At 41.6% G+C, this 23,541-nt stretch overlaps 1 protein-coding gene across 1 annotated transcript in view; it reads left to right on the top strand.

Moving 5' to 3' along the window:
• Window positions 1-23,541, top strand: part of mdn1 (midasin AAA ATPase 1) — a 91,947-nt gene that overhangs the window by 8,830 nt on the left and 59,576 nt on the right. The window contains exons 7-34 of the mRNA XM_030404990.1: window positions 1,338-1,469; window positions 1,685-1,788; window positions 2,323-2,437; window positions 2,649-2,833; window positions 4,325-4,406; window positions 4,910-5,005; window positions 5,769-5,881; window positions 9,554-9,702; window positions 9,854-9,914; window positions 10,113-10,324; window positions 10,418-10,521; window positions 10,665-10,809; window positions 11,202-11,298; window positions 12,340-12,453; window positions 14,554-14,701; window positions 14,932-15,039; window positions 16,231-16,382; window positions 17,466-17,644; window positions 17,911-18,119; window positions 18,822-18,968; window positions 19,078-19,219; window positions 19,303-19,437; window positions 19,621-19,759; window positions 20,411-20,543; window positions 20,787-20,917; window positions 21,691-21,829; window positions 22,103-22,217; window positions 23,231-23,491. Coding sequence (XP_030260850.1) covers window positions 1,338-1,469; window positions 1,685-1,788; window positions 2,323-2,437; window positions 2,649-2,833; window positions 4,325-4,406; window positions 4,910-5,005; window positions 5,769-5,881; window positions 9,554-9,702; window positions 9,854-9,914; window positions 10,113-10,324; window positions 10,418-10,521; window positions 10,665-10,809; window positions 11,202-11,298; window positions 12,340-12,453; window positions 14,554-14,701; window positions 14,932-15,039; window positions 16,231-16,382; window positions 17,466-17,644; window positions 17,911-18,119; window positions 18,822-18,968; window positions 19,078-19,219; window positions 19,303-19,437; window positions 19,621-19,759; window positions 20,411-20,543; window positions 20,787-20,917; window positions 21,691-21,829; window positions 22,103-22,217; window positions 23,231-23,491 — 3,847 coding nt within the window. The remainder of the gene's footprint in view (window positions 1-1,337; window positions 1,470-1,684; window positions 1,789-2,322; window positions 2,438-2,648; window positions 2,834-4,324; window positions 4,407-4,909; window positions 5,006-5,768; window positions 5,882-9,553; window positions 9,703-9,853; window positions 9,915-10,112; window positions 10,325-10,417; window positions 10,522-10,664; window positions 10,810-11,201; window positions 11,299-12,339; window positions 12,454-14,553; window positions 14,702-14,931; window positions 15,040-16,230; window positions 16,383-17,465; window positions 17,645-17,910; window positions 18,120-18,821; window positions 18,969-19,077; window positions 19,220-19,302; window positions 19,438-19,620; window positions 19,760-20,410; window positions 20,544-20,786; window positions 20,918-21,690; window positions 21,830-22,102; window positions 22,218-23,230; window positions 23,492-23,541) is intronic.

Genomic DNA, 23,541 nt, shown 5'->3' with positions numbered 1-23,541 from the left:
AGGACGCTGGCCACCACAGACTGGTAAAACATCTGCAGCAGTTTTCTGCAGATGTTGAAGGACCCCAGCCTTCTCAGGAAGTACAGACGGCTCTGCCCTCTTCCTGTGTAAAGTGTCTATATTTGCTGTCCAGTCCAGCTTGTCGTCCAGCTGCAGCCCCAGATATTTATAGGTCCTGACCACCTCCACATCGACCCCCTCGATGGACACAGGTTGGAGATGTGGTTTCTTCCTTCTGAAGTCCACCACCATCTCCTTGGTCTTGGAGGTGTTCAGCTGCAGATGGTTGAACCTGCACCACCTCACAAAGTCCTCGACCAGGCTCCTGTACTCCCCCCCCAGTCCATCCTTGATACAGCCAACTATCGCAGTGTCATCGAGTATTTCTGCATGTGGCAGAGCCCCGAGTTGTACTGGAAGTTGGATGTGTACATGGATGTCTCCAGTACTGCTGACCACAGTGTCTGACGTGCAGCCCTTCAGTCTGACGTACTGTGGTCTCTCCGTGAGGTAGTCAGTAATCCATGTGGGTCCACTCTCATCTCTGTCAGCTTGTCTCTCAGCAGGAGCGGCCGGATGGTGTTGAAGACGCTGGAGAAATCAAAAAACGCTATTCTCACAGCACCGCTCTCCTTGTCCAGATGAGAGTGGGCTCTATGGAGCAGATGGAGGATGGCATCCTCCACGCCCACCTACCCCTGGTATCCAACTGCAGTGGGTCTTGTGCGTGGTGGACCTGGGGTCTGAGGACATGGAGCAGCAGCCGTTCAAATGTCTTCATAATGTGTGCTGTCAGTGCTACTGGTCTAAAGTCACCAGGCTCCCTGGGGTGTTTTATCTTAGGAACCGGGATGAGATATGAAGTCTTCCAGAGCTCTGGGACCCTCCCCAGTTGCAGGCTCAGGGTGAAGACATGCTGGAGTGGCTCCCCCAATTCAGCAGAACAGGCTTTGAGCATCCTTGGACACACTCTGTCTGGGCCTGCTGCTTTCCTTGGACGAAGCCTCCTCAGCTCTCTGCTCACCTGATCCTTGGTGATGGTGGTGGGGAGGGGGGTTGAACTGTCTATGGGTGTTGAGGGTTGGGGTGGTCTGCAGTGTGAGGTGGTGAAAGCAGCATTATGGGAAATTTAACATCCGTTTTTTTTGAAGGTGGCAAATACTAGGGCCTAAAAGTTAGGATATCTTAGCCTCTGCTGTTTCGATTTTGACCACTCTTTTGTGTCCCTTGTGAGTCCCTCAACTTTATGGAAGTGGAATACACTGGTGTTCCTCTTTTAATATTTAATGGAGATTAGATGGAAGCCTGAAAATGTATGTGTTTTTTTTTTTCCACAGATGCTGTTAGGTATGTACCGTTGTACTGACATACCAGGGAAGTTTGTGTGGCAGCCAGGAACACTGACACAAGCTGTATCTAAAGGCCAGTGGATCCTCCTGGAAGACATCGACCACGCACCTCTGGATGTGGTGAGTTAAAACTTTTTGAAAACAGTATAGAATGAGACCTTAATATTTTCAGTTTCATCGCTTACTCAATATACATGGTACCTTAACCGGGTCTTGCTACATTATATTTCATGGATAGGTCTGAAACGGATGCTTTTTATTACTAACCCCTGTTAATGTTAGACCTGAACATGCCATGTCATCAAACTACAACTGGACTTGTTTTTTTTTTTTAGATATCTGTGCTCCTGCCTCTGATGGAGAACAAAAAACTGATGATTCCAGGGCGGGAGGATTGCATTGATGTTGCTCCTGGATTTCAGTTCTTTGCAACGAGAAGGTAAAAATACCGTTACAATTTACTTTTGCAGTGACAACTCGGCAACAGAGCGCTTGCATGCACTGAAGGGATGGGATTATTACTAGCTTATCTTCACTTTCTGGACGTGTGTGTTTACTGTCAGAACATGTCAAGATCTTGTATAAACAAATTCAGGCACTTTATGATTGTCCATGTGCATGTCTCACTTACAAACACCACAGGATAGCCTATGTTAGGCCTCTGTTATTGTCACGCATTATTGAGTTCATGGTCATACAAAAATTACTTTGAATACTATCAGAGGTTTAGGATAAGATATAATGTCCTTGCACAGGGCCCAATCAGTAATTTGTGGACACTAGCACACACTCAAGTACACGCAAACGGTGACAGAAGTGGTGATCAGTGACCAGAGAAAACTTCAAAGCTACCCTGCTTTGACACCTCTGCATACCTGGCCAGTCATTGCATCAATGTGGGCACAACTGTCAGATTGTCTTTAATGCAAAGGCATAAAAGTTATTGGACATGATTATGTATTTGGTATTGCAGGACGTACTACAGCGGTGGCAGCTGGCACAAACCACAGAATTCCCATGCAGCCCTGCTGGACAAATACTGGACCAGGCTGCAAATAGGCAACATGACACGAGAGGAGCTGAAGAAGGTGAGTGCCCCTCCATACCTGCAATCCTCACACACAGGTGTTATCACTGATGGTGTCTAATTAAACCGATTCTCAGGACAGTGTAGAATTGCCCTGTTTTCATTCTTATTAGTGCATAGAAGTTGGTGACATCATGTAATTTCATGCATTCACAGAATGTTCCAGAATTTCCCTCATGTCTTATTAGCTTGCCCTCTGTCTCTTTATGTAGGTGCTCATCAGCAGATTTCCAAAGCTGACAGTGGTGTCAGAGCGTCTCCTGGATATCTACTGCCAGCTGACTGGAGAGAGACACTCTGACCCTGACACAGGTAGCATCCAAACCCCCGAATGCAACCAGCAGCACACATCTGCTGACAAAAGTACAGCACTGGAGGGGAGAGCACTGTCACTGAGGTGAGGCCAGCGTTCTTTACTCTCACTTTACTTTTATCTCTCTTCTTTTATTCTGAGAGGGTGATTTCAGATTGGACACAGATTAGGACAAATTATGTCCTGCTATTCGTATGTGCAATATATTGTGGGGTCCAAAAGTCTGAACTAAGCTAGATGTATTGGTGTTGATGGTGTGGTTACTTTGGATCTGCCTGATGATGCTTTTGATACAACTGATCCACTTTCTTTGCTTAGAATAACTAGAAGTGAACTTCTGACATTTTCCAACTTTCCCTGATTATTTCAGGTTTATGTTATGATATTGGAGACTTTCAATCTGGTGTCACACTTATGGACCCTGCTTTATATCTGATATGGCTATCAAACTGCACAGGGGTTTATAAACACTGAAATCGACTGACTACAAATTAAGATGGATCATATTTTGTGTATTATAAATTGTCTTCATGATAAAAATAAAAATCTACTGAAACAATGTTATCTATAGCAAGAATCAGCAAGAATTTGACCACTCTGTTGAAATATACAGGGCTCACAGAATCCTTATGCTATTTAGAGCACCTTGATTAAAACCACCTTTTGTTACCCAATGTCTGGCCTCTCTGCACCCTGTATCCTGACAGTCATGGTCACTGGGGGCAAACATAGAAAGCTTTAGCCCCCTTTGGATTTACATCTGTCAGATCCTCTACCAGCCGGTCTGCATCGGCAGCCTCCACAACTTTAATTAGCTTTCCACTAGCTTCTGCCGTGTTCGATAGATGATTGATTGGACTGTCCTCTGGACGAGGGGCAGGAATCACAGACTCTACAGGTCATAGAGGGGCATTCTCATTAGGTAACAGGTTTATAAATACCTGCATACTTAAAGACAGCTCTCATCTGCCCTTGTGCTTTTTGTAGTTTCCACATGCTTTCTGTGTGATATATTGAAGGTTTGTTGGTGAAGAGTCAGCCATAAATCAATGTGTTGTTAGTTTCCATGCTCTGCACTTCAATAGTACATATGCTTTTCATGGATCAATGTAATTAACTTTATAGCTTGGCATGTGCTGCTTATGTGTCGGTGTAGTTCATCAGGGTTCATGCTATGGAAGAAGATATTCACATTAGGTCAACTTTCTTGCTTATTCTATTACTGATTGTTTCAGCTGTCACTATACTATATAAAATTATAAGCCTTTACCACAGCTATTGGTGAGACCAGATTTTTCTCTAAATGTTTATTTAATCCAACTCTTCCTCATCTGATTGGTTCATTTTCTATGTGCCCCCATGTGCTGGTGCATAGTTTCAATAGTCTCCAATAATGCCTTGTTCATTTCTCTTGATCCCCTTAGACAAAATGTAATACATTTATAACAACACTAATGAAAGGATTTTAGTGTCTCACCCTGCAGCTAGCATGTTATCCAGAAATCATATACCTGTTACACTCATTTATATTTCATTCTCTTTTCTTGTTGTTGTGTCCTTATGATGACTCCACAGGGACCTACTGAAATGGTGTGAGCGGATCAGCGTTAACTTTGATAGCACCTCATCAGCCACAGCACAACATGTCTTCCAAGAGGTTTGTGGATTTGATTTCTTAAAAAGTAACCAAATGAAAGCATATATATCTTTACCACATTGCTGCTAGAGTATAGTAATTAGTTGTATTAAGTTTAGTACTATTTTAGTCATATTCAACTGCAATGCTAACTCCTAAATGTAAAAGTGAAAATCTGCTTTTGATTCTGATCCTCCACTAATGGAAATTTCAGTGGTTTGGGCCCTGACCCCTACAGTCTGCACATCAGTGTTTCGTCTGGCATGTTACTGAACCCCCATTGCTCTCAGTGGCTTTGACATGGGTGTGTGAATGTATGTATGAATAGTTATTGCTCTGATGAGCAGGTTAGCACCTTGCATGGTAACTTGTGAATGGTGACTTGTGTTGTAAAGCACATTGAGTCGTCAATAAGACTTGATAAGCTCTACATAAATGCGTTTCAGTTGCCATTTAAAACTTGTGGTGATTTAGCCTGTATTATTTATAATGACTGATGTCTTTTGTGGTGTTTCCTTCCTCAGGCTCTTGATTGCTTCACAGCCATGCTGTCTCATCCCGTAAATCGACTGCGAATGGCTGAGATTATTGGAAGCAAGCTCAATATATCCAAAGAGAAGGTATTTGACAAGCTTTTTTTGACAAACAATTTTTGACAAACATTTTTACATTAAAGGAATAGCTCAATAAAAAAGAAATTCAGTTATTATTTACTCGCCCCCATGCTGAAAGAAAGTCAGGTGAAGTTTTGTAGTCCAATAAACATTTCTGGAGCTTCACAGTAAACAGTGCTGCAGCATTCTGCTAAACAACTGAAGTAGATGGAGACTTGATTTGCAACCAAAGAAATAACCCAAAAAAGAAAACATAGAATGGTTCAATATAGCTTCAATATAGGTTCGATACAGCTCATCCATCAGTCTCCAAGTTACTGGACTTAGGGTTAGGATCCCAAATTGATTAGAAAATAAATTATTTATATCCTTTTTAAGCCCAAATCTTCACAGTAGCTGTTAAAAGTGTTAGCATGCACCCTGTCTGAAGTATGTGCACAAGCTCAACTGTGCATATTTATGAGGGTGTAAATAACATCCTTTCAAATTTTGAATTTGAAGCTTCTAGAGACTTGGATTACACCAACTAGCTGTATGGAGACATTTTTATGCTTGTTTTTTTTTACATTTCAAAACAACTCTCCAGCTTCTTCAGTTGTTTAGGAGCCTGCTGCAACACTGTTCAGCTGTGAAGCTCATCAGTATGGGGGCAGGAACATAATGACTCAATTGTCATTATTGGGTAAATTGCTCTTTTAACAGAATGCCATTCACGAAGACAATTTCTGCCCATTGTAATTTTTTATTTCTGGCTACTGTTTGTCTATAGGCCCAGCACTTCTGCCAGATGTATCAGCCTGGCATCATGCTGACCGAGCTGAAGGTCTCCATGGGCAGAGTGACTCTGGGTCGAAAGCAGACTGAAGCAGTGCAGCTGAGTGTGTAAGTGGGACATCCTGCCCATCCTGACCCCTTTGACCTCTGTTTACACCATGTGTGCATCAGCTAGTTGCTGTGCCAATATTAACGTACTGATAGAACCAAATAGATCCGCTGCTTGACTCTGTAAACATCAAATTGATTTCAAACTACATTATGGTAAACAAAGCCATCTAATGGTTAGGCAAATCAGGACATGCCCAAATTTACATTGATTCTGTTGTATAGCCAATATCAAACCATGGATTGAAAACAAAGTGTGACTTTGTCAGGTAGTATGCAAAAAACTGAGATGAGTTTAGCGTCTGCAGTATGCTATGTAGTGATATTTATACTAAAGTAATCCAGTTGTGTTATGATAAGACAAATTTACTGAAAAAACAAAAAACAAAAAAACAAACTGTTACTGTCTCAATTAAGTCTCCAGCATTGCCCCAGACTGGTAGTAGCCATAGCTGAGCAACATGCTAACAACTGATTCAACAAGCTAATCTACAAAATACACAGGAAAGTAACATAAAACATGACAAAGCCCACATCTTTCAAGTCTGAAGTCAGGTCAAAGACGTTGGGTAGTGGTCTGTTCTTCTGGTTGTATAGTTACTGGTATTTGTTAATACACTAAGTCTAATGTTGATAGCCCAAAGTAAAATCTACATATCCTTGGGCTTGCTTAAAATGCAGACATAATACAACAGTTTTCCAGTTGTTATGGGGATAAGTTAATCCACTGTGTCTTGACATCATCATACTCAAATGCTTCATGCAAAAAACAAGCCAAAATCTGAATGACTTGGAGAATTTCATGTCGTCTGACCTAAGCAGCCCACAAAAAACACTGACTGGGAGGTCTAATTTCACTGTTTGCAGGTGGGAGGTACTCCAGATACCAGAAATGTAGGTGCCCAATTTTTTCATATGTCCCCTATAAAGCTGGTGATTCTGCTGTAGACAGAGGCTGCATATCTTCGACAACATACTCTGCCCAAGCTTCGTCACTTCTCGTGGAAATCCAAAGCCGGTTGCTTACAGTTTTTCTCAGTCGCTTTGGTGCTTTTCTCACATCGCTATTGACATTTGCACAGCAGTTAGTGCATTTCTCAAAACAATTAGTGCAAATTGCAAAACCAAGTGGATATCCTGCAAAAGCACGTCACTTTCTCAAAATGGATAGTCCATTCCTCAAAAGCAAGTATTCATGTCAATGAAACTGCCAGTGTCATCAAAAGTCTTGACACCATCGTTTATGAACAAGATAGTCAGATGGCTTTGTCATGTGTTCATTATGACAGTTTATTCTCTCAGTGTTTTCCAATGCAAAGAAAAGGTCAGAACTCGGTGACACTACCTGAAAATGCTCAAGACAGCACTATACACTACTTGTACAGCCATTTGAAAACTACAGTAAAGTTACACATTGCTGTAGTTAGGGAAGTAAATGAGTACAAGACACTAAATACATACATTTCACATTTTTACTGCATATGCTCTTTGCAATTCTACAGCATTGTGCAAAAGAAAAATACACTACAGTCACTTATTTAGAACAAACATAAGAAGCACCCTTTTGGTAGAGCTGTGCACAAATGTGAACAATATAACAATACATATTGTAACTGAACATAGGTAAATCATTTTGGCACATCCAGACAGCCCTCTTCCACCTCACCTCTGCGAGGTTGTCTTTCAATCCCATGTGGTGCAGAGTAAAATTACAGTAATGTACAGTAAACATGAGATATTATGAGATGTTGGATTACTGTCCAATACTATACATACCTGTTCTCTCTACGAAATGTTTGAATGATTGAATTCACAGTGGTTCTTCCAACATTTGGTTGCACCCTCCGACCAGCCTCAGCCATTGTGAGGCCGTGATTGACAACATGGTCCACAACTGTAGCCCTAATTTCATTAGGAATCTGCCTATGTATTTGGACTCTTCTCCCTCTTCCCTTGTTTTGTCCCCTTCCTCCCCGCATCCTCACCCCTCTTCCACGATGCTGACCTTCCATTTCTGTGTCACAGAATTGTAGAAATGGTACACACCATGTCCTGTTCGGCTCATATATACTTGCCAAGTGAGGATTCATGGGATTCATCCCTGATATGAGTGACTGTGAACAAGTGGCTTGTCATTGGTTACAACTAATACTTCACACACCTCCTCGTGAGTGAAAGCTGAAGTTCACCTGAGAGCAATTGTTCAATTTAGGAGACATTTCCAGGAAAAAATGATAAAGAATGGTATAACATTTGCTTGACAGAATTTGATAACTAGTTCAACAATTTTGTACGTAATGACACAAGCAATGAAATAAAGACTATTAGTTTTATTGGGAGCGACTACTCAGCATCCATAAGTATAGTTCATTTTGACTGACATGACATAAGCAAATGATAATGTTATAAAACAGCAGAGAATTGTATGAAAGTAACTGATACATGTCCAAAAGCATTTGCAATTTGTTCAGAGGAAGGAGAAACTGCTACTATGATGTGCACAAATGACTAAATGTTGTGGAGGTTGAACTAATAGTTATGAGAATTTTCATTCTGATCTGAGAAAAGCACCAAAGTGACTGAGAAAAAACTGTCAGCTTGCCCACATACTCCTCCTCAGTCTGTCTCTTCTTCTTGCTCTACACTACAATGGGAAAATCTAAAGAGCACAGCATTGATCTGAAAGAGCACATTATTGATTTGAACAAGTCAGGAAAGTCACTTGGAGCCATTTCAGAGCAGCTTCAGGTCCCAAGATCTACTGTACAAACAACTGTTTGAAAGTAAGTGCATGGCACAGTTGTGCCAATGCCACGACCAGAAAGCACAAACTCTCACCTGCTGCTGAGAGAAAATGGTCAGGATGGTCAAGCATCAACCAAAAACAAGCAAAAAGAAATATTCAATGAATTAGAAGCTGCTGGAAGACAGGTGTCAGTGTCCACAGTTAAGTGTGTTTTACATCAACATAAGCTGAGAGGCTGCTGTGGAAAACCTAACATCATTAGCAGAAGATTGGCTCTTGGGTGCAGTTGGGTGTTCCAACAGGACAATGATTCAAACACACATCAGAAGTGTTAAAGGAATGGACTAATCAGGCTACAACTGAGCTTTTGGAATGAGCTTCCCAAAGTCCTGACTTAAAGAAACTGTGCCAGGAAGCTAACAAATGAAGTTAAACTTCACCGATTCTGTCAAGAAGAGGAGCAGTCAAAAATTCTGGATGTCCAAATACATGTGGGCGGCCATCAACAGCACCTAACTGAGGTGAAAAAGAGACAATTAACTAAATATTAGAAATTACTGTATGTATATTTATGATCTAGCAGGTTTGGTCCCATTTTCAGTAGACCTAAATTCATTACTGAACCAAACTTCATGAATGTTTTTGTGACAAAGTAGTTTGTGTTCCACTCATTCATCACACAGACATGAGAGCTGTAGAAATCACTGGAACTGAAGACTGCCATGATGTACATGTGCTTTACAAGTGGATGTAAACTTTTGTCCATGACTGTACATGTGGTTCATTGTCTTTTGGTGCCTTATATTAGAAAATTGTAGCTGACTTTAGATAAATGTTGTATTTTATGGTTGAGGGAGCTTGACTGTGACACCAGTATCAACATAGATATTTACTTATTTTTCTTTCCTTCTTTTTTCCATGAACAGGGAGAACCAGACATTTGCTGCCACACGTCCCTCCTCTGTGCTGCTGGAACAGCTGGCGGTGTGTGTAGCCAAAGACGAGCCTGTTCTTCTGGTGGGAGAGACAGGAACTGGGAAGACTTCCACTGTCCAACACCTGGCCAGAGTCACAGGTCAGCTCAGGAGCCCAGCTGGGCTGTGCCTCCCAGCCTTCTCGAGTCCACATGTTGTCCTGAATTCCAAATTATGCCTGATGTTCATAAGTATAGAGTTTTGTCCATACCAGTGCTAATTGAAATATTCCTTATTGTGTGTACAATTCAGGACACAGGTTGCGGGTTGTGAACATGAACCAGCAGAGTGACACTGCCGATCTGCTTGGAGGGTGAGTGACATACAAGTGTACCTAAATAAAACTGACATAAGTAACTTGTTCCATCACTTACAAATTTCATGCCCCAGCAACATCAAATACCATCTGTCATTTTGCCAGATAAAAACTGTTCATGCTGTAACAGCTGTACACTCTTGCAAAATCTTTAATAAAGAAAGCATCACATATATTATTTTCTGTCTGATTCAGGTACAAGCCAGTTGATCACAAGCAGATCTTGCTCCCCCTACGGGAGGCCTTTGAGGATCTGTTCTCCCAGACATACTCAAGGAAACAGAACCTGACTTTCCTGGGTCATGTGCAGACCTGCTTCAGGGGGAAGCGCTGGCAGGATCTGCTCAAACTCATGGACCATGTCTGCAAGTCTGCTCTCACTAAGGAGCTGCAGGAGAAATCAAATGGTAGTGGATTAGAAAGAGTAAACAATGATAAATGAGAGTGTACTGGCAACTGTGGCACAGTGATAGACTAATGTTTCTTATGCGGTTGTGCAGCTGCCTTGCTGCAGGAGCAGTGGGAGGTGTTGGCTGCCAAGCTGAGCCAGACCCAGCAACAGATCCGAGCCTGTGAGACTGCCATGGTCTTTGCCTTTGTGGAGGTAAAGACCTAAAAAATATTCCCCCTCAGCCTCTACATAGCCAACTAACAAAGAAAGGCCAAATGCCAAAACAATCCATGTATCTGTGAGTAAATGCACTGGGCTGTATTCCTCAGCTCTGACCTCTGTGTGCTCCACTGTAGGGAACGTTAGCTCAGGCAGTTAAGAAGGGCCACTGGATCCTGCTCGATGAGATCAACCTGGCAGCAGCAGAGACCCTGGAGTGCTTAAGTGGACTTCTGGAGGGCAGTGCCGGATCTCTGGTGCTTTTGGACCGGGGAGACACTGGTGAGGGCAGCTGTCACCCATACAACAGGGATGGGATTTGATAGCATTTCATTGAATCTGAGTAATGGCAGTACTTGGTCTGAATATCAAATAAAAAAGCTTTAGAATCCCTTATTGTGTATGTTGAGTTTCAGTGAAGAATAACAAATATGTATTTATTCCTTTAACTAAATTCAGTGGTATCAGCTTTTTCTGCTAAACTTATTAATATTTAGACTTATAAAGTTATTTGACCAGATTCTTGACATGACATTCCCCAATGTGACATTCGACAGATTACAATGACTGACCTAGATTTGTGTTATTTAAATCAAATAAATGTTGCCCCTTTTCATTGTTGTTTCAGTATTCCTGGATTGTTGTTAATTTTGTTGTGTTTTATTTTATCATAGAGCCTCTGACACGCCACCCAGACTTCCGGCTCTTTGCCTGCATGAATCCAGCTACTGATGTGGGCAAGAGAAACCTGCCTCTGGGCCTCAGGAACAGGTGAGGGTGTGCAGAGGTGAACACATAATGAAAGTCTTTATCTCATCAGCCTAGCTAGGATACTATTTTATTGTATCTCTTAGAATTAACACAAAGCACATTAATGATTTCAAATGAGGGTAGGGTTTGACTTGGGGGTGGGTAAAAATATCAATTCATCAATGCATTGCAATATATTTTTTCCAAATTCAATATCGATTCATAAAATCCTCTGAATCGATTCGGGCAAGCGACCACCTGCTGTCCCTCGCCGGACCTCTCGGTCTCTGCCTCAAGCAGTTGGAAGCGTCTCGCCCGCGACCTCGCTCGAGGGTCAGAGGGTGATGCGCTGTGGAGACACCGTCGGAGCTGCGGAGGCGGGTAGCCGATGTCTGACGCACCGCTCTTTCGGAGACTGTAAACTCCGAGCACAGCCGGTCTCACCCTGGCCCCTGCACCATGCGCCCACGAGTAGCACTCTCCTCTGGGAAGAGAGGGTGGTCAGTGTCAACGTTTACACCTTCGCGTCTAGCCGGAGGGCGGGAGGAAGACGGTCATGTCTATGTTTATGTCAGACAAAAATGTACCATGCAGTCCCAGAAACAATGGCACTTTCTCAGCTTAACTATGGTTGCACTATTTTATTATTAAACACATCGTGTGCCTTTGTTTACATTTCAATTTGAACTAGAATTTCCTATAGGAAAGATTTATAATTTAAGATGACTTTTTTTAATTAAAAAATTATCAACAGGTACTCCAATGAATTATTTGTTTATTACTACTTATTACTGAATCGATATCGAAGCATTTGAGTCAATATTGAATCGAATCGATATTGAATCGAATTGCGACCTAAAAAATTGAAATCGAATCGAATCGAATCGTGAGGTTCTTAACAATACCCAGCCCTAGTTTTACTCTTGACTATATCAATCCCAGAAAAGACTGAGCTCTAAAATGGTACAACTAATTAGATATACTCATCAGGGGATATGACATACTGTTTATATATGCATGCTCCGTGTATTAACCTGCTCTGTGTGTGCACCTGTCTTCCAGATTTACTGAGCTGTTTGTGGAGGAGCTTGAGAATGAAGGAGATCTGCGTATTCTGGTTTCAGACTACCTCAAGGGCTTGAATTCACCCAGGAATGTCATCAGTGGTATCATAAGGTTAGCATTTACACAAGTAAAATCAAGTTGGCTGAAAACAACCATGGCTCAAAAAGTCTTTTAAGGACAGTGTATTAGGGAATAGTGTCGTCATGATACCAAAATTATGACTTCAGTACGATACCTGCCTAAAATATCTCGATACCTATACTGAAACGATACCACAGCGGAAAACCAAAACATCATCAAAAGTCTTGGTATTAGTATTCAGCATAAAAATAATGAACATGAATGACATGAACTGTGAGTCTGGCAATTCATAAAATAAGACAATACTTTATTCGTCCCACAAAGGAGAAATTTGCAATTTGCCTTTCATGTTGATAAAGTTCAAACCCTGGATGATTAGCCTGCAAACTACATTAGTGCACTAAAGTACAACACAAATGACCCAGACCTGGTGGAGGTCTGTGCTCTAATCAGACCATTTTCTAATAATATAAATTACAATATATATTATAAACTATTGACAAAAATGTACATGCTATGATTACATTACTAGTACTGATTGACTTCGTTTCGTTTTCGTTTCCGCTTTTCCATGAGGGTTGCGGGATGTTGCCGCTTTTTTATCCCCCTGAGGGGTTGCAGGGCTTACTGGGGCCAAATCCAGTTTTACTCATGGGCGAAGGCCAGGGTACACCCTGAATGAGTCGCCAGCTCATTGCAGGACCCTTACTAATGGCAGTGGCCACTGGCCACACAAGGTGCCAACTGCACATCAAGAGCAATTCTGGGGTTCAGTATCTTCCTCAAGGATACTTCGACATGTAGCTCATTCCCACCCCAGGGGAGCCAGGGATTCGAACCAGCGACCTTCCGATCACTGTTCTACCAGCTCTACCCACTGAGCTTAAGCCGCCACTGATTGACTTAAAATAGATAATTTAAGTAGTGTTGTTGATCAGCATACTTGTGAACACCAGCGCATGTTATGGTTAAGTTCATGTTACCAGTGTGAACGTTGTATTGTTTGCATACAGAGATGTGTGGAACCACATCGGACTGTTAAACAGTTAGCTTTACCCCTGACTGCCTCCTGCAACTCTGATGGTGAAAAAAGTTCACTTGTCACAAAAAAAACTCGCTTGACTTCCATCTGTGGGATATTTATGCAGCTCTTTGAACTCTTTGAACAAGTTTGCATGTCTGTCAGCTAGATGTTTCGCCAATTTGGACGTATTGGCTCCTTTGGGCTTTTTTAACAAGCCTAGGACGGTCAGCAGGAGCACTCATGCCACCTTCAGCCATGTCTGTGTCGCTCTGCTCTGTGACTATCTGTCTCTGTGAAGCCACGCCCACTCTGTCTGCAGACAGTGAGGAAGCAGAGAGAAGCTGCACACAGACACGCTGCCCCGCTGTTGCACAAAGTTCATAAAGTACCGATACTAATAAAACGCGAAAAGTATTGTTTTTAATGGCTGGGTACCACGTTACCTTTCTAGTATCGGTTTACCGTGCAACACTATTAGGGAACATTTAAATTACAGACAGTTATACTAAAAATCCACCATAACTGTATGCAGAGTGAGACACTGCTGTAGTTTTACCTCCTCTATGTGTTTTTTTGGTATGAAAGAGAAGAAAATCCTGTATTTTTATGTCCTTGTGTGTGTGTGTATATATATATATATATATATATATATATATATATATATATATATATATATATATATATATATATATATATATATATATATATATATATATATATATATATATATATATATATATATATATATATATATATATATATATATATATAAGCGATACTGCAAGGTAGGAAAGTAATGAAAACATTTAACAGAAGCTGTCATAAAGTAGCAGCCTTTAATTCAGGAAACTAGTGTAGTGCTTTAATAATACAGTGAGTTGTATGTATCATTTCTACTTTCTTTATTGTAATACTATCAAGACACCAAGGGCAGATATTTTTAGGGACACTAAGATACTTAATGCGATTGAAATAGCTGTAGCCTAAACCTCTCAGTCCTCTGTCTTCAGGCCAGCTTTGTTGCATTGTTAGGAATCTCACAGCAGGCTCCAGCAGACTGCTGATGTATTTGTTAACATTACTTTAACAAGTGTGTTGGTGTGCAGTTTTTACCTAGCAGTACGAAAGGAGGCCAGCTCACATCTGGTGGATGGTACAGGCCACAGACCCCACTACAGCCTGCGAACCCTGTGCAGGGCACTGAAGTACGTGGCAGCAAACCCCTGCCACAGTGTGCAGCGCTCACTCTATGAGGTAGGTTGCTCTATAAAGAGTCAGTCCACTGAAATACAAAATAAATAAAAAATCTTTGGTACCTCTAGTGATAGTGAGACATGCCAGTGGTTTTTGCCTATGTTGAAAGAAGTTTGGATCATTTCAGTGTTTAGCAATTATTTTGACTTGCTTTGACAGTGTAACATTCTTTCTGTCCCCATCACCTGCATGTATTCCATGTTGATACTCTCCCTGACTCTTGATTGCAGGGTTTTTGCCTGAGCTTCTTGACTCAGCTGGACAGAAGTTCCCACCCTTTGGTCCAGAAACTGGTGTGTCAGCACATCCTGATGGGGAACATTAAGTGTCTCAAACAAGTAAGACCCTCTGAGAGCTACTTCCTGCCTTGTAAAGTGCTCTGATTTTTGAACATAGCAAACTTAGCACTGTAACATATCTTGCCTTCAAAACAGTAACAACTATGATGTCACTCAGTAGAGCACATACCCCCGCCCGGGCTCAACAGTCCCCATTTTAGTCTCTATGAAAACCTATTTAAATCTGCTAGATCCAGATTTTCATTAGAATCCACATCAAATTGCACTCACCTATAGGTACCAGCTGACTAAATACCCCAGACTTCTCCCACTTTCCATTCATTATTGCCTGAGCATTTATGAAAATATTGAAAGAAATATTACTGGATCCATCTCTTTGTCCAAATCTGCACCAAAAGTTAATTGGGTGTACGTTATTCAACCAACCAACCAACCTGCAAACAGACACAGGAAAACAGTTAAAGTAAAGAGTTTAGGATAAACACGAAGCAGAGAGCCGCTCCAGCCCAGACACTCAGCTTTGTACTGCAGTGAACGGGGTCCAGCAAAAAAGCGAAATTAACCACCTAAAACAAGGCTCACCTAAAAAATTTTACATCAGTTCAAGTTACGTTGTATAGGTAAAATTCACACCGCGCTTTCTTTTGGCACTACATTTTCTCAACCGCAGAACCTCCATATCCCTACGCACAAGTGTAACTGGGCAACAGCTGATCTGCGAGCGGCGGAATACAGCGCGAGGCCCAGCTGCTGGATGAGAGGTTTACTTTCGATAAAAACGAAACTTAACTCTCCATATTCTTCCACATTAGCGCTCATGCGTAGGGATACGGGGGTTCTGCGGTTGAGAAAATGTAGTGCCAAAAAGGCGATGTAAAGCGGTGTGAGTTTTACCTATACAACGTACACTTGAGCTGATGCAAAAAATTTTAGGTGAGCCTTGTTTTAGGTGGTTAATTTCGCTTTTTTGCTGAACCCCGTTCACTGCAGTACAAAGCTGAGCGTCTGGGCTGGAGCGGCTCTCTACTTCTCCAAACTGAGGCTGCGCTGATCGGTGATTATGGTAGGGAACAGATCGACTATAGATATGTACTTTATATGACCCCACTTCAAAAAACACGAACTATCCCTTTAAGGGTTTGTCAAAAAAAAAAAATGAATAGTGAAACTTTAAATGTCACATGTTATGCACAAAATGATATTTAATCCATTGTGTTATGTTTCCTGCAGCCTATCCCAGCACCCTCAGACCGGACATGTGTGGACGTGGAGGGCTACTGGGTGGCCCAGGGTGAGATGGAGCCGGCTCTGGACCCCAGCTACATCCTCACCACCTCAGTCAAACTCAACCTCCGCGACCTTGCTAGAGTGGTATCTGCAGGGTAGGAAAACTGTTGCCCAACCTGACCTCTTGTCCATGAATTCCCCCCAAATCAATGGTTCATCTATAAATGTTCATTTTGTCGGAGTTAATTCTGGCCCCTTTAGAAGACATGGATCAAAGTGCATCAGGACAAAAATGTGGTTGGACTGAATTTCCCAGAGTCGGTGACCTGCCAAGCAGAAATCAATTAGCTTTTATGTCTGTGTATGGCTTTTGTCAGGGACAGTCTGAACTCCTAAATAGATATTAAATAGAGTTTTTATATAAAGCACAAGTTAGGTCCAAGTCTGATGCTTGGTGATAAAGCCTGGCTCACAGTCAATCATTAAGTTTTTCCAAAGGTGTTGGATGTGGCTCTGTGTTGGCCAGTCAAGTTTCCTACATCAAAACATTTTTTATGAAGCTAACTCTGTGCAAATTATCAATGCATGATGCAGCATTAATATTTTCCTTAATAAAAATCATTAGCCCCAATCCTGAAAAATAGTCTCAGACACAAAAATATGTTGACAAACAGTAGGTGTTAATATCAATGTGAGTATTCACATGATCATTCTCTCTTGAATATACTTGTTCACCAGCTAGTCCATAACTGCTTTTTGGTGCTGAGCAGATACTGTACAGTGAGTTTATCAGAAAGATCACTAGCTGCTGCTGATCTTCACATTTTGGTCAGTGCAAAATTTGCAGGATGGAAATCCAAAAAAAGAGGACAAACGAGTCAGAAAAGTCAGCACATTATTTCCATTCCCTTCTACTTGTTTTAATGAGGTGTTACAATACTGATTGTGCAGCTTTAAGGCATGAATCATTCAAACATTAAATCATATTCACTTGTCACTAATAATAGTAGAAATAAACATAGGATGCTAAAACTCAGTTTTGGCTCCTATCACCTGACACGTATGAAGATGACAGGCAACCTGTGTTCTGGTTTTATAGTTGTAAGAGTTGCAGCTTTATGACTGAGAGATCCCCACACTACTCACTAGCCCTTTGGGTTTATTAGGTTCTCTCAGGTTACAAATCAATAGACTACCCTCCACACATTACTCTATCTCTAAATGATTTGGCCTTACAGGACTCACCCGGTGCTGATCCAGGGAGAGACATCTGTGGGGAAGACCAGTCTGATCCGCTGGCTGGCTGCAGCCACAGGGAACCAGTGTGTGAGAATCAACAACCACGAGCACACCGACATCCAGGAATACATAGGCTGCTACTCGTCAGACGACAGGGGCAAACTGATGTTCAAAGAGGGTATGATTTCTCAGGCTGATCTTTTTTAATTAAGAATCAGCTTCACATTCATTAGGGTCTACTACAGTATGTCCAACTGAATAATGACTTTTTTGTTGCAATCGAAGTCTGACAAAGTGTAATACTGATTGCAGATATACAAAGTATATTCCTCCTGAGACAACCATGTACTGTTAGACTGTAGTAGCATTTCCCCAGTCAGCCTCTTCTCGCTATTGAACTCTGGCATCCTCCCAGATAGTCATTTGTGTGTCAATCTGCTCCAGGTGTTCTGATAGATGCGATGAGGAAAGGCTACTGGATCATCCTGGATGAGCTGAACCTCGCCCCCACTGATGTACTTGAGGCTCTCAACAGACTACTTGACGACAACAGGGAGCTCTTTGTGGCTGAGACACAGGAAGTCATCAAGGCTCACCCAAGATTCATGCTATTTGCTACCCAGAATCCCCCGGGTCTCTATGGTGGTAGAAAGGTATACCATTCATTCAGTCTGAGAGAGTTTTTTCTGACAGCATGGTGACAGTGTGGGTTGATGGATGGGTATCAGTGATGTTCTGGGTGGTTATAATCACTCACTGTTTCCTGTCGGGACCCTCTCTATTGCTCATCTGTAAAAGTTGACAAAGAGTTGGCATGGGAATTTAGCCATCTTATAGAGGTCAAATAATGCTAATTTTCATGTTCATACTTTTATTTTGGAGGTCTTAGTAGAAAAGGTGTGCATACTTACATTTTCAAATAAAACATTATTTTTCTCATGGTGCATTGCTACAGCATCCCTTCTCACTGTATCTATTAGCTACAGAGTGAGACATCTCACAGTGTGGTAAGCTGACTATTATTGCCCAGCTAGCAGCAGTAAAAATGATTATCTCCATTTTACTCCAATGACAAGGAGTAAAAAAGCAGTGTTGTCTGTTGGAGAGAGTGACTCCCTTTGGCGTGAAGCTACTCGCTTTGCAGATCTTTTACATGCACAAAAATGGTACATAACACAATAGAGGAAAGGGAAAAACCAAAAGCATAATCAACCTCCTAAGTATTCTTATGAAGCATTTTCCATTGAAATGAATATTTCTGGGGGAAATGATAAACTGACATCTTACGCTACATTTACCTGTGATCAAAACACAAGAATAGTTTAACAGAGTAATCTTTACTAACTGGTTTCCAGGTGCTCTCCAGGGCTTTCAGGAACCGCTTTGTGGAGCTTCACTTTGATGAGCTGCCTACTGGAGAGCTGGAGACCATCCTCCACCAGAGGTGCAGCCTGCCTCCATCCTACTGCACCAAGCTGGTCAAGGTTATGCAAGACCTTCAGGTAACTACACTCTTGTGTGTTGCTGTAGAACTGTCTGTCTACCCTGTGTATGACCCACTTGTCTAGGGTGATCCTAACTACATTTGTGAAATGTGTTCTCCATGTCCAGTCCTTACGCAGAGGATCATCTGTGTTTGCTGGTAAACATGGCTTCATCACCCTCAGAGATCTGTTCCGCTGGGCGGACCGTTACAGGCTAGAAGAGCAGACAGAGGTCTCTCAGGACTGGCTTCAGCATTTGGCTGATGATGGTGATGATTTCAGACTTTAGATTCACTAGCTGACACTTGTTTTCTATTGAAACTTTAGATAAAACTGTTATTGTCTTCATCAGGGTACATGCTGCTGGCAGGGCGTGTTAGGAAGCCAGAAGAGGAGGCCATTATACTGTCCATCTTGGAAAAGCACTTCAAGAGAACGGTGAACCCTGAAAACCTGTTCTCTCAGAAGCAGGTCACCAGCCAGTTCAGTAAGTGGGCCATAATGCTTTTTGAAAAACTTACAGCACTTTCCTGTTTTGGAATTTGAAATGGCATGTTGCTGTCTCTTCTTGCATAGAAGCATGGTCTTCCTCCTGCAAACAAGAAGGTCAGTTCAAAAGAAATAAAATAGCTCCCTTGCTCAGTTGTTGCCTTGATGCTCTGATTGGCAGGTCCCTTCATTGACAGCATTGCCGGAGTTCCAGAGGAGTTTCGTCATGTGGTGTGGACACATGGCATGAGGAGACTAGCTGTGCTGCTCGGACGAGCGCTTAGATTCGGAGAGTCCGTGCTGCTCGTAGGAGACACTGGGTAAGATTAAAATGTGACTGCTGGACCAAATTCATGCTGTCTTAATTTATTCCTTGTCATTGGAGTACTACTACTACTGGACAGACTGAGAGGGAATATTGTATTGATATTGATATACATAGTTCCAAGACAATGAATCCCAATAACTTTGTTGATCCACTGGCCTTTCCTCTAGCGCCACCAGTTAATATCTGTAGGTAACACTTTATGATAACCATAACTAATAAATGGTTAATTATAGTTCATTTAATCTATAACCTTGATCTTCATCAGCCATTGATTAAGCACTTGTAAAGGTTTGTAAACATCGCTTGCAACTAAACAATGAACAGTTGCTTCATCAGTGGTAAAAAACATTTCATTATGTTTTAACAGTGTAGTGACTATTAACTAAAGTTGAATTAACTGTAATGCACAATTTATTTATGATAGTTATTATAAAGTGTTAGTGTGTTTTCTGCTAATTAGTTTATGCTAAACTAAGATGGTGAACACAATGTCAACGTTAGCATGCTGATGTTAGCTTAAAACACCTGGATATGGCTGCTTTATCTTGTTCTGTACCTTATTTGACATCATTATTATAGACTATACAATCAGTGCATGTGTGTATAGATTTTTATCATGGTCTTTGTCCTGTTCCTTCACCAGATGTGGAAAGACTACAATCTGCCAACTGTTTGCAGCTTTGGCTGGACAGAAGTTTTTCTCTGTCAATTGTCACCTACATATGGAGACGTCTGACTTCCTAGGAGGTCTGCGACCTGTCAGACACACACATCAGGTACTGACTGTTTTTTTTGGTTTGGTGACAAATCTATAGGCAAAGAAAAAAGTCCTATAGTCCTACTCCAAGGTTGTTTTGAGCTGGCAGAAGTGGAAAAAAAACAAAACAATAAAAGATGTTTTTAGCTTTTTTATGCTGTTGAAACATACTATCATACTTGTGGAAAACAAGAAATGACTGATCAGACATTTGCATTAGCAGTCAGTAAATCAATAAATGTAAATGTGCGCGTGTGTGTAGAATGATGGTGAGGATGGCAGGCTGTTTCAGTGGCATGACGGCCCTTTGGTGCTGGCCATGAAGGAAGGAGGAGTGTTCCTAATGGATGAGATCTCCCTGGCAGACGACTCAGTGCTGGAGAGACTAAACAGGTAGACACATGCATTGTTTTTAGCCCCTTTCACGTTGCTTTGTCCTATGCTCCTTGCCGCAACAGAGGCAAGACGCCCTCTGTGTGTAAGGGTATTCTGGCAGTGTGGGACAGGCAGGGATGTGACATCCACAGTCTAACAACTAAACAGAGCCTTTCATCACATTCAAGAAAAATGTCCCACACTTCAGCCCACGAAAATAGTCAACAGTGTGCCAGACGGCTTAACACCCACCCATGAAGTATCGCAGAATTGCTGTGTGAAAAGGGCTTTTGTTTGCCGTCGTAAGGCTGTGTTGGAGTATTAGTGTTGTATTGTAATCATGGAATTTTGTGGTACCCCCCTGGTTATTAAAAGAGACGTTTTTGTAAGACTGCAGATTACCTGTGACCAATCAGACAAATGTGCATGAGCAAACAATTTGATATTCAAACTTCAAACTTGACAATGTTTCGTAACACAAAACAACTCCGCTGATGCCTTCCAAGCTTTAAGTGCATGTCCTGACAACAGTTGGTAAGACTTGGATGCAACACAGTGCACTTTAACAAGTATTGTTAAAGTATTGTTTTAACAAGTATTGTGCAATATACTTGAAAAAAAGAAGTGCAATTTTGTTACACTTTGTATGATATTTCATACGACACTTTTGCATTTTGTGCTCTTTTGCATTTTGAGCACCATAATCTACAATGACACACTGCCACATATTTATCCACATACAGTTGAAGACAGATTAAGAGGAGCCTCTGACAGTCTGTTGTGTTTGTCAGTGTTCTAGAGACAGAGAAGTCCCTTGTTCTGGCAGAGAAGGGCAGCGGAGACAATGATGATGTGGAGCTGATCAGAGCAGCTTCAGGCTTCCTTCTGGTTGCCACCATGAACCCTGGAGGAGACTTCGGCAAGAAGGAGGTAGATAAAGAAAAAATGTTCCAGCGTTGTCAGTTGGGCTTCGGATGAAGGTGATGCAGCTGATACAGTGCTTATGAGTCACTATAGCACTACCTACTTACTGTTTACAGAGACAGTTTTGCATTTGACTGATTCTGTTGTGTTTGGAGAAACAACGTTTGTCCCAAAGATTTAACATTATTTTTAAAAATGTATGATTGTGTTTTTAAGAAGAAACAACCAGAACTGTATGTAGGTAGAGTCTAACTCTTGTGCTTGTCTGTTTTTGCACAGCTCTCTCCGGCCCTCAGGAACCGTTTCACAGAGATCTGGTGTCCTCAGAGCAACAGCCGCAGTGACCTGGTTCAGATCATCCAACACAACCTGCGTTCAGGCCTCTCTCTCGATGGTAAACTAGCTTAGAGTCAAGTATACCAACACTGAAACAGGTTTTGGTTAAAGCCATTCACTTGTTCTCATTACAACTTGTTAAACAGCTCATGAAATAAGATTTATTTTTTGCAATTTATTTCATGTTATTCCTTGATTATATAACTGTTTTGGTATCTGGACAATTGAGACCTGTTGCAACTTGTACATAAGCATTATGACACAACCACTGCATGATAATTGTTGCCGATCGTCTAATTTGAAGAAAATTGTCTAAGAAAGAAATTACGTATATAGTCCCATGCTTTTCTTCAATGAAGAAAAATAGAAACTTATCGTTTTACACAACCCTTTGAGTTTACAAGTTGCACTTGAATGCACCATGAGTTCCTTGTCCACGCCCACATGCTTTGCTGTAAAAAAGCAATGTAGATTTTAGAGTTTATGAGATGTACCTGAATGTACCATGAGGTCCCAGCCCTATGCTGTGTTAGTGAAGCTTTGACTCTCTGCCTCTGTGAATGACACTAAAATACAGTAGTATCGAGTCACATGACTGTTTTGGTACAAATATTTACCTGCCAGTGTGGTTGAAGGCCGTCAGAGATTCACTTGATAATTGGAAAATCTACCTGCATTTGGCACTTAGTGGGTGAAAATTTTGGATGTGCTCAAAAATTGAACTCAACATTTGATTAATCAGTATCAGATTATTCAAATGAAAATCTGTTTAAACCCTAAATATGTTTTGGGCCAAGACCTAGAAACATCACTAACAGTTGTCATCTTTTTGGTTGACCATTGACAAGTCAAAGCTAAAACTGATTTAACTTTAAATCTTAGAGCAAGCGCTGTGGTCGCCCAATGTAGCACTGCCATAAAGCTCAAGGTCATCACTCTCTCCCTTGGCAAATAATGGAAATGGAGTTTAACGGCAATGAATGCTGCTGTATAAAAAAAACTGCCTTGCCTAGTGAAAATATATGCAAATCTGAAAAGTGTTGTTGAAGTCGTTTGTTGGTCGAAATGCAGGTGGTGATATCGCAGAGCTGATGCTGGACTTCATCGAGTGGCTCACCACACAGGACTTTGGCCGACGCTGCATCCTGAGCGTAAGAGACATCCTGTCATGGGTTAACTTTCTAAACATTGTGTGTGAGCGGGATGAAGATGGCTTCATGACCATGGGAGCCATGGAAGATGAAGAAGAAGCAGAGTGGGACCTCAGACTGGACACTGTTACCGCTTTCATTCACGCAGCATGTCTGGTCTACATAGACGGCATCGGCTCTGGTAAACTGAGCTTATTTTTGAGAATTTGTCTCTGAAGGGAACTGTTGAAC

Source organism: Sparus aurata, chromosome 22 (assembly GCF_900880675.1).
Source record: "Sparus aurata chromosome 22, fSpaAur1.1, whole genome shotgun sequence".
Classification (NCBI taxonomy): Eukaryota; Metazoa; Chordata; class Actinopteri; order Spariformes; family Sparidae; genus Sparus; species Sparus aurata.
The sequence above is the reverse complement of the archived record's forward strand: the minus strand, read 5'-3'. Positions and strand labels throughout refer to the sequence as shown.